Genomic DNA, 10,000 nt, shown 5'->3' on the forward strand with positions numbered 1-10,000 from the left:
CACCGTCTGTACACGCGCCTCGTGCACACTGGCTCAACTGGATGTTCTGGTTTTGGAGAGGCCAGTGGCTGAAGATGAAGCATCTTGGACCGAACCGCGGGAGCTCACAAATCCTCGTGAAATCAAACATTTAACTGCGTGTTGCAATTATATGTCGGTAGTATAAAAGCAGAGAAAGGAAGCTGAAAACCAGACAGATAGATAATAGATATATAGATAATAGATGGATATATAGTTGAGTTTGTCAGCTGCACAGTCAGTCTGCAACAAAGCAGCGCTCACTGAGTCGACTGTCAAGAACGTCATCACATTCGGAGCCTTGCAACGGCTTCGCTTCTCCTCCAATCAATAAGAAAACTCTTTGGTTGATTTTTCTACGTGTATTGTTCAGCGAAGAGTGAAGTTAGCTTCGTTCAACACAGTCGGCACGGCGCGCGCACTCAACCGCGGCGTCTTTGGAGAAGGAAACGTTACGCGCATGAAAAAAAAAAAAAAAAAAGGCGACATTTTCTTCTGCTTTGATTCTGGTTGACAGAAATATCTGTGAACTGGGGGGAGGTGGGGGATGCAAACTTTAGAGGCGGACAAAAGAAAAACTGGGCACTTACCGGCTGGCTCGCAACAAACACGTCAACAACAAACCTTGGACTCACGTTGATGACGTCACTTCATGCCACGTCGTAGGAGAAGTTGAATTGGCGCGGAAGTTGAAGGTAACTCCTGTTTTGTGCTCTTCAGGCTTCACTGTAAGATTTTCGGGGTTTTCGCCTCACAACAAAGCGCGCAAATAAATGAAATGAATCGAAACAGAAGCCGCCTGGACGGCTCTGCAAAAACACATTCAAGGTGAAGTGGCTGAGAAAACGCTCGCTTCACGGTCCAGATTCTTTACTGTACTTCATCCTTTGCAATATCTTCATAAATAAACCTGGTGGATTGCACTTTCTCTTCAAATGTATTTATTGTCACTCCAGGCTTCCTCTCAAAATGTCCAACTTTCACACACGAAGAGTAACGCTGCACATCAAAATCCATGCATAGTATTCCAAACATGTTCATTTAATTTGTTTTTTTCAGAACTACAATGGGCACGACTACTACTATTATGATACCACACATGCATAAAAACACTACACACAGATACACATTTTTTGTACATATTTTTTTTTTCTTGTTCCTCAGAAGGGAATCAAAGCCAGGCGTGTAGAGTTCCTCCAGCCAGAAGTCCAGATCTGCCGGGGTCTTCTTCCCATCCTGAACACATGAAACACAGGCAACACTGAGGTTGGAAAGCCATCCGACATTCCATTTTATTCATCCATCCATCTTCTATACCTGCTTATTCCTATTCAGGTTCACGGGGGATCTGCTGGAGCCTATCCCAGCTGTCTTAGGGCGAAGGCAGGGTGACACCCTGGACAAGTCGCCTGTTCATCGCAGGGCCACATAGAAAAACACAACCATTTACACTCACATGCACATGCACACCTACGGACAATTTAGAGTGTTCAATTGACCTCACATGCATGTTTTTGGAGTGTGGGAGGAAGCCGGAGAACCTGGAGAGAACCCACGCAGACACAGGGAGAACATGCAAACTCCACACAGAAAGGTCCCAGGCCCGGAATCGAACCCACGACCTTGTTGCTTTGAGGCGGCAGCGCTAACCACTGCGCCAACGTGTCGCCCCCTCCATTTTATCTGGTCCAATCTGGTCTCCAGACTCCAGTTCATTTCCAGCCTGCTGCTCCTCACCTTCACGTCACCTTGCTGAGCCCACTGCAGCGACTGTGTCTTGTACTCTTTGATGGTCCAGGAAGGCTGGACCTTGGCCTGGTTCTTCTGCTCCACTGACCTCGTGGCTGTGAACAGAGGATTACTCTTCATGTTGGACTTTGGCGTGAACTCAGCTCCGTATTTCTGCAGGTGCCTGTCTGCCAGAACACAGCCGTCTTTCCTCTTTGCCGTCGACGCTCTCTGCAAAGAGAAGACAGAGGAAAACTCACGGAGTGAACAGGAAAGTGGTTCAATGGAACGTCAGACTGGAGATTAGAATGGCAAATGTCCACAGGATTGAAGACCATCTATTTAAATTGCTGTTGTTGCTGTGCACAATGTATCAACCATGGCTTTGTAAGAACTGCTTCAACAATGTTTATTATATTAACTAGTAGATCATGGAGTTTTTTTCTTTCATTTTGAATGCAAAGGGGTTTTCCCTCGTGTTAATTTGCTCAATATTGACTGAATGGTCTGTTTAATACAGCAACACATCGCTGCTGGGTTTCTGGGTACTTCTGATACTACAAAGATACACCGAGGAAACTGTTCACACAGATAAACACCTGATTAACTCGCTGTGAAGAACAGAATTAAATAAATACATCAATCAATAAAATACTCAATGTCCTCGTTGACAGCAGAAGAGAATCAGGTGAAGTGAAAACCGCCCAATCCGAGCAGGAGCGACAGGTGGACCTGGTGCAGCTACCTGGTCTCTCCAGTGGTCCTGGGCCCAGCAGAGGTCAGAGGTCATCAGCAGCAGTTTGGGCTCCAGCTGGAGGAACTTCTCCGGGCTGTTGTTGTTCGACAGAACACACACGTCCATATTTCTTTGAGTTTCCAGTGTTGCAGCAGTGGCAGCAGCAGTGGCAGTAGCACCAGCAGCAGCAGCAGCGGCGGCGGCGAGCTGCTCTGAAAGCCGAGCTGCCTTCACTGACACTGCGGAACTTCAGCAATAATTCACGACCAGGCTCATGTGGGTTGGTTTTATCCACGGCAGCTTGCATGTAACCCAATAGGACCATGAGCAAACTTCAAACAATGACAAGCAGCTACGCTAGGGGTGGGCAAACTAAGGCCCGGGGGCCATATGCAGCCCATTAAGCTTTTTAAAGCTTTTTGAAAAATAACTAAAAGCAAAACATTTCAATGATTTCTTTCATGCATGTGCTGCCTGCCCCCCCACCCCCGACCCTGAGCTTGGGACTAAGCGGGTGTGGAAAATGAATGAAGGATGAATGTTCTGCCTGTCTTCTCTGTCATGAGATCCTGTGTTCACCAACAAAATCAAATGATTTCCTTTTTCATGGTGCGTTCAGGTGCGTGTGACTCACCAACACCGACAGTAAAACTCTTGAACCGTAAAAACCCTCCTCGTTCACCTCCAACTCTAAGCTCCTCCCTCCATGAAGGTCAGCTGATGATCATCATCTTTGTTCCTCTCAGGTTCCTGCAGCTGAACTGAGGCCACGTCAACACAAGGAGTTTACGCCTCAAACCATTTTTTTCGCAATAACTTTATTGTCCTGCTTCGGGCTTGACCGACAAAACTGACAGGGAAAATTGTCAGTGACGTCGTCACAGAAGAAACTTGATGGTTTGAACGTGTGAAAGAGTTTAAAACAACTAGGGAGAATTCATCATGTTTGGTGTAAACACTTCAAACATTACAGCTCCAACTTCCAGAACACGGAGCAACAATCACAAATCAATTCATCAAGTTTTAAAATATTATTATTATATTATTATTATATGAATTAATTATTATTATTCAGGTTCTGAGGATAATAAGGAGAGAGTTTGTCTGCGAAGGCAGAAACAGAAATAGAACAAATAGAACATTTCTTGGTGAATTCTGCTTGAAGGACTCAGTGATGGGATCTGCTGCTCAGCACGACTAAAGGGCATTCTGGGACTTTTTCTCCCACAGTGACAGTAACTGGCTTCCTACTTGAGGCTCCAACTCCTGTTCAAGACAAAAGGACAAGGAGAACTTTCGAACAACACGTTTTCATATAACAATAAATTGCTTTGGATTTGTGTGAAGGCTCGACAGCAGAACCTGAAAAGGCTTTTGTCTGTTTGTGTGTTTAAATAATGTCATTTATTAATATGTAACGCAGGTAGTTCATCATCTTGTTTGTGTTTCCTTCATGGTTTCAGGCTTCTGCCAACTTGTAACAAAGAGACGCTTCACTTTGGACTTCAGTCACACATTCATCACTTTGTGTTCAGTTTTATCACAACGACTTTGAAGCATTTTGCTGCTTGTGTTCAGTAAATCCACTGCAGGATCATAAATCCCTCCATGGAAGACTCTCGGAGTTATTCCACTGTAATGTAATGATAATAATGACGAGCGAATGTGACCTGTTCATCTCTGCTGGTTGGAAGCTTGTTGTTGCCGTTCCACAGGTTGCTGATGTGCTTGGTGCTCTGGAAGGAGAGACTCTCCCTGCTGATCCAGTCAACGCTGAAGACTCCACTGCATCCTTCCCACTCAGACCTCTGCTGATGGACGGCCGAGGCCATGCGAGCAAAGCCCTGTTGAAAACAGCACATCTATGATGGCAATATGTACGATCCTCCCAATCCCACCACGTCACATCACATCACACACTGACGGTGGAGTGAATCTTCTGTCTTCTTGACGTGATGTGTTTGTGGTCACCTGGAAGCTTCCAGAGCCGTGGACGGAGAAGAAGAGGAGGAGAGGTGTGTCCTGTTGGAAGGCCTGGCTGAGCTTCTTCTCAGTGGTGGCTGAGCTCCACCAGACCCCCTTCAGCTGGGACATCATGATCTTCCTCACGCTGTCGCTCTTCACAATAAAGTACCGCGCAGAGGACGACAGAAGACCACCCGACCCAGGGACCTGTTGGGGCTGATCATTATCATCATCATCATCATCATCATCATCATCATCATCATCATCATCATCGGAAACACAGCAGTAACACCTGGAAACAGGGTAAAAATGCATGAAACTTCTGAACAAAGCAGATAAACCAGGAGCTCAGAGAAGCAAAGAGCTTCAGGTTCTGAAGAGCGAATAGAAGAACTCAGCTGGATGGACAATAGAGCTCCAGGCTGTCAACCTGCTCAGGTGAGGAGTGAGAGCTGCTGCTGGTGGAGCTGCTGCTGGTGGAGCTGCTGCTGGTGGAGCTGCTGCTGGTGGAGCTGCTGCTGGTCACACAGACGTTGAGGTCCTTCAGGAGGTGACTGGTGGGAAATGCCTGCTCTCTCAGCTGAGCTACATCAACAGCTGCCGACGTCCTGGGAGATCTGACAGGAAGTGAGAGTTGGTGTGAAATCAAGCAGAAGGTCCCCTGAAGGTCGCTGCTGCTCATTAACTTTATATCTCATTTTGTTGTGACAATAACTGGATTTATTCCACAGTGATGACATCATCAGGGGATGAGAGATTGATTTGTGATCAGGAACCAGTGTTGAAGGGTCCAGTTGGGCCCAGTGGACTGGTTCTTGAGGGAGCCAGTCCACTGGGCCCAACTGGTTCTTGAGGAGGACCTGGAAGACTGAGAAGCTCCACAGACAGACCAGTGTTGGACAGTCCTGATGTTCTGACAGTCAGTCAGCAGCGTGATAAGACAATGACAGCGTTGCATTAAGGGATTGAATACTGTTGGTTGGAGGTCCTGGTGCTGGAGGTCCTGGTGGAGGTGTGCAGCCCCCCGTTAGAGAACATCAGCCGAGGTCGCTGTCCAACCCCTGCTGGCTGCTGCAGACCTGCTGCCAGCTCCTCTGCTTCAAGGACCTGCAGGTCACAAAGCTGCTGCTCAGCCTCTGCAGCAACATCTCAGTGTTGCAGTGTGAGAAGATGCAGAGGGACTGAGTTCTCCGTACAGACAGCAGGCAGTCCACCACGGCTTCGTCCTGCGGAGAGCTCAACTTGGAAGGAGAACTCATCCGCTTGAAAAACAGCTGCAGCCACTTGTGTCGCAGCACAAACAGCAGCCTGGCAGCCTGGTGATGACATCACACACACACACACACACACACACAAACACACACACACACACACAGGCAGAGGTGCTTCAGGCCACGTCTCCAGTGAAACCAGAGCAGCAGGTGCTGCAGGTTCCTCACCTGTCTGTGCAGGTGGAAGACGTGCCAGTGGTCGATGGTCAAGCAGGCCAGATCATCGTCCTCACTGTCACTGCTGCGCTGCACTGCACTCTCTGCAGTGGAGAACACACAGAACAAGACTGAGCTTCACATCAACCAGCGACCTTTTCAATTCAATATAGAGGAAAACACACTGGGTGAGTAGCCTTGAACTCAGCACGGTGGCCTTGAACTCTCTCCCTCTCTCTCTCTCTATCTATCAGTGAGTGAATGTGGTGAAGTGACTCACTGTTACGCTCTGCTGCCCCCTGCTGGCTGAAAGTAGTCAGTCTAGCTCCTCCAGAGAACAGGGCCACGGTGATGGGGGTCACCATGGAGCAGCAGCAGAGCTGGACCTCCTGCTCCCCCTGCTGGACCATCTCACCATAGACCAGCCAATCAGTGGGCAGGACCTGGCCCACACTGCTACCACTGCACTCCTGACCATTCAAAACACATTCAATACAATAAATGCATTCAATAGATTCAACAAAGAAGAAATCTGATCAGATTTGATGGATGGAATTCAAACACATTCAAACTGCAGCTTTGCTTTGCTTCTTCTCACTGTTTTTCCATTCCAACATTGTCAAATTTGCATATTTGAAATAAAACAAACAAGAAAGTCAGGTGAGCTGTGACTGCTTGCTACCTGCTTGGACTGCCAGCGGCTGAGAACCGATGTGGGATGGAAGCTGATTTTCCTTGCTCTGTGACTGGACAGCGGAGTCGCCCCCTGGTGGACATTGATGACGTGTGGATACATTCCTGCCACCAGGGCGGCCTTCACCACCGACCACCTGTCAGAGTTCACGTTGACGTCGCGGATGTCGCTGCCGCCGTGAGCTCGCACAAAACCTGCAGGGACACAAGAAGAAGAAAAGCAACGAGCTGAAGGTCCAGTTCAGTGACGGCCACTGGACCGGTTCTGGTGAGAGTGGAGGTGAAGGTGTGCGGGACGGACCGATAGCACGCAGCTGTCCCAGCAGCTGCACCCTCAGGCCCAGGATCAGCTCCATGGTGGCCTGAGACAGGAAGTTCTTCTCACAGAAGCTCCTCTCCCAGCCTTCACTGCGGGCCTTCTGCCACGCCTGCACACACACATTCAAACCAGTCAGTGAGTCAGTGAGTCAGTGAGTCAATGAGCCAGTCAGTGAGTCAGTCAGTGAGCCAATGAGCCAGTCAGTGAGTCAGTCAGTGAGCCAATGAGCCAGTCAGTGAGTCAGTGAGAAAACAAAAGGTCTCTTGCAAAACATTGCAAAGAACACAATGATGGCAGACTGGCCTCCAGAGTCTGTAGACCAGAGGAGTCCAACTCAAACACTCAGTGGGGTCAAAGGGTCAAACTGTGACAAAGTCTCGGTCCAACATTTATTGCCAAACAACCTCAATACGACGCAAAGCAAAGCTTCATACTAGACAATCAATTACTCCATATTGCACACATGCAAAATCACATTTCCAATGAAAAAATATCATGGAAATCAATAAAATGTCAATAGAAATCCTGTGGCTCTTCGTTATTTGCAGCCTTTCAACAGTAATGAGTAATTAAAGAGCTCAACACCTTGGTGGGGCTTCAACGAGACTGATATGGTTGCAACTTTGCTTTGCTTCATTTTCCATTGACATTACAGCAGCGGGTTTTCTCCAGGATAGAGTGTTTCCATCTGCTGCTGCTCCGCTACCCCCTCTGTAGAACCCGCTGAGACCCACCAGTCAACAGTTTGACCACCACTGGTTTAAACCCTTGACAATGCATGAACAAAGCACACACACACACACACACACACACACACACACACACACACACACACACACACACACACACCTGGAAGGCCCTAAGCAGGGCCATGTGGTCACTGTAGGTACTGCAGCTGAAGGCTGTGTGGGGAGGGCGGTCTGGCGGGGTGAAGGGGTCCTGGTGGGCCAGCGTGCACGCTATGGTCAGAACTGGGTCCAGACACTTGAGCACCACAGCACACAGCACCATCTTCCCCAGGTGGGGCTCGATGGAGAGGTCCGCCAGGTGGAGTCCCAGTGCCGTCAGCTTCTCCTGCTGGTCCATGGCCTCCATGGCCTGAACACAAGGTACAAAGCAGTGGTGGTGGGTCAAAGGTCACACAACCAGTCACCAAGTGTGAGGCTGTCTGAGTGTGCACACACTGGTGGCTTCAACTTGTGACGTCCCACCTTGAGAAGCTGCACAGCCTGGCAGATGGTTTGTGGAGGTGGAGGCTGAGGAGCTCTGGACAGCAACTCCACCACTGGACAGCAGGACGGAGTCAGAAGCTTGGTCTGCAGACACAACTCCTGGGAAACAACCAGGAGGAGGAGGAGCAGGAGCAGGAGGAGCAGGAGCAGGAGCAGGAGGAGCAGGAGCAGGAGGAGGAGGAGGAGGAGGAGGAGGAGGAGAATGAGGAGCAGGAGGAACAGGATCACTGGCCTGGCTGCTTCACCACCAGGAAAAACACACTGGCCAGTCAGTCAGTCAGACAGTCAGTGAATCAGACAGTCAGTGAATCAATCAGTCAGTGAATCAGACAGTCAATCAGTCAGTCAGTGAATCAGTCAGTCAGACAGTCAGTCAGTCTGACAGTCAGTGAATCAGACAGTCAGTCAGTCAGTCAGTACCAGCAGTGGCATCCTCAGCAGTTGTGGAACTTGGTATTGTGTCATCTGGTTGAAGGTGCTGCGAGTGAAGAGGTGGAAACACAGTCCTGGCCTGCGTCGCCCCGCCCTGATGCACAACAACACAACAACAAACTCCAGATTTGTCTTTTCAATTTGAAATGTGATTTTGCATGAGTGCAATATGAAGTTATTGATGGTCTAGTATGAAGCTTTGCTTTCTTCCATATTCAGCTTGTGTGGCTCCATAAAAGACAAAGATGGGATATGAATGAGATATGAATGAGATATGAATGGGATATCAATGAGATATTAATGAGATATTAATGAGATATCAATGAGATATGAATGAGATATGAATGGGATATGAATGGGATATTAATGTCATATGAATGAGATATGAATGAGATATGAATGAGATATGAATGTGATATGAATGAGATATGAATGAGATATTAACAAGATATTAATGAGACATCAATGGGATATCAATGAGATATCAGTGAGATATCAATTAGGCACCAACGGAGGGAGGTCAGAGGGTTGATTGAAAGACTGCATTACCTCCCCATCCTCTGAAGAGCGCTGCTTCTGGAGATCCAGAAGGTCTTCAACGTTGACGCTCCAATGACAGCATCAAAGTATTTCTGTCAAACATAAACACGTTACATATTGACAATCAATACACAACTCCAACTGAGTGTGTGTGTGTGTCTCCCTGAACGCACCTCTCTGACCACCCCGGAGTCGATCACAAACACCACGTCATCCATGGTGATGTACGTCTCAGCAACATCGGTGGACAGAATCTAAAACCCAACATGTCATCATTCAGTTTCATCTTCAATTTTCTGATCATGAGCCTGACCACACAGTGACAAGAAACACTCACAATCTTCCTGACACCTGCTGGTGAGGAGATCCTGAGCTTCCTGTGGTCCAGAGTCTGCATGTCTGAGTGCAGAGTCAGCAGTTCGAACCTGCGCAGAGCAACACCAGCACACACATGAAATACAATCATCTGAAACACAACCCTAACCCTAACCCTAACAATTCTGAAATCATCTGTGTTCACTTTGGATAATTTTTTTCTTTTGCTTATTTCATAGAAGTTATTTTGCATCTTCAAAACAAACATCTACTACCACTGACACTATGTTGGCTGTATATATCTATATATACACATACAGATATATACACACACACACACACACTTACTTTTCAGGGTGAGTGGAGAATCTCTTATCATCGTGGAGGATTCGCTCCTTGATTTTCACTATTTCATTGTATCCAGGAAGAAAAATCAGAGTGGCTCCTTCCAGGCAAGAGAAGAAAAACAACATTTCAACATTTGAAATTCTTATTGATTTCTTCAATCTGATCACAAGTAATATAAATATATATAAAAATTGGAGCACCACTCCAAATGGTGAGTCTCACTCACCTTCTGCAGTGGTGCAGCAGA

General features: G+C 47.6%; 3 protein-coding genes across 5 annotated transcripts in view; all 3 read right to left on the reverse strand.

Moving 5' to 3' along the window:
• The window catches only part of prrc1 (proline-rich coiled-coil 1), a 4,499-nt gene extending 3,832 nt beyond the window's left edge, over positions 1 to 667 (reverse strand). The window contains exon 1 of the mRNA XM_076029396.1: positions 609 to 667. The gene's annotated coding sequence lies outside the window, so the exon portion shown is untranslated. The remainder of the gene's footprint in view (positions 1 to 608) is intronic.
• Positions 668 to 1,006: 339 nt separating this feature from the next.
• On the reverse strand, positions 1,007 to 2,789 carry minar2 (membrane integral NOTCH2 associated receptor 2). The gene is made up of 3 exons (XM_076029402.1): positions 2,492 to 2,789; positions 1,756 to 1,977; positions 1,007 to 1,254 (listed from the first exon to the last, which is right to left on the reverse strand). Exons 1-3 carry the CDS (start codon positions 2,606 to 2,608, stop codon positions 1,060 to 1,062), a joined length of 534 nt encoding a protein of 177 aa, XP_075885517.1. The 5' UTR covers positions 2,609 to 2,789; the 3' UTR covers positions 1,007 to 1,059.
• A 753-nt stretch (positions 2,790 to 3,542) lies between these two features.
• ythdc2 (YTH domain containing 2) overlaps positions 3,543 to 10,000 on the reverse strand; it is an 11,412-nt gene continuing 4,954 nt past the window's right edge. The window contains exons 13-30 of one of the 3 annotated variants that reach the window (XM_076029389.1): positions 9,980 to 10,000; positions 9,754 to 9,850; positions 9,428 to 9,515; positions 9,264 to 9,344; positions 9,100 to 9,182; positions 8,539 to 8,644; positions 8,098 to 8,217; positions 7,736 to 7,984; positions 6,869 to 6,995; positions 6,557 to 6,762; positions 6,155 to 6,344; positions 5,887 to 5,978; positions 5,644 to 5,763; positions 5,421 to 5,554; positions 4,878 to 5,064; positions 4,454 to 4,654; positions 4,153 to 4,326; positions 3,543 to 3,748 (exon numbers count right to left, since the gene is read on the reverse strand). The exon at positions 9,980 to 10,000 is cut by the window's right edge and continues 131 nt beyond it. In XM_076029389.1, coding sequence (XP_075885504.1) covers positions 3,680 to 3,748; positions 4,153 to 4,326; positions 4,454 to 4,654; positions 4,878 to 5,064; positions 5,421 to 5,554; positions 5,644 to 5,763; positions 5,887 to 5,978; positions 6,155 to 6,344; positions 6,557 to 6,762; positions 6,869 to 6,995; positions 7,736 to 7,984; positions 8,098 to 8,217; positions 8,539 to 8,644; positions 9,100 to 9,182; positions 9,264 to 9,344; positions 9,428 to 9,515; positions 9,754 to 9,850; positions 9,980 to 10,000 — 2,345 coding nt within the window. In that variant the 3' untranslated portion in view covers positions 3,543 to 3,679. Of the gene's footprint in view, positions 3,749 to 4,152; positions 4,327 to 4,453; positions 4,664 to 4,877; positions 5,065 to 5,420; positions 5,555 to 5,643; positions 5,764 to 5,886; positions 5,979 to 6,154; positions 6,345 to 6,556; positions 6,763 to 6,868; positions 6,996 to 7,735; positions 7,985 to 8,097; positions 8,218 to 8,538; positions 8,645 to 9,099; positions 9,183 to 9,263; positions 9,345 to 9,427; positions 9,516 to 9,753; positions 9,851 to 9,979 lie in introns of all 3 variants that reach the window. The other 2 variants (XM_076029388.1, XM_076029390.1) reach the window with 2 other exon arrangements.

This window comes from Nelusetta ayraudi, unplaced genomic scaffold (genome assembly GCF_046127955.1).
Source record: "Nelusetta ayraudi isolate G7.1 ecotype Tasmania unplaced genomic scaffold, CSIRO-AGI_Nayr_v1 ptg000026l, whole genome shotgun sequence".
NCBI classification, from domain to species: Eukaryota; Metazoa; Chordata; class Actinopteri; order Tetraodontiformes; family Monacanthidae; genus Nelusetta; species Nelusetta ayraudi.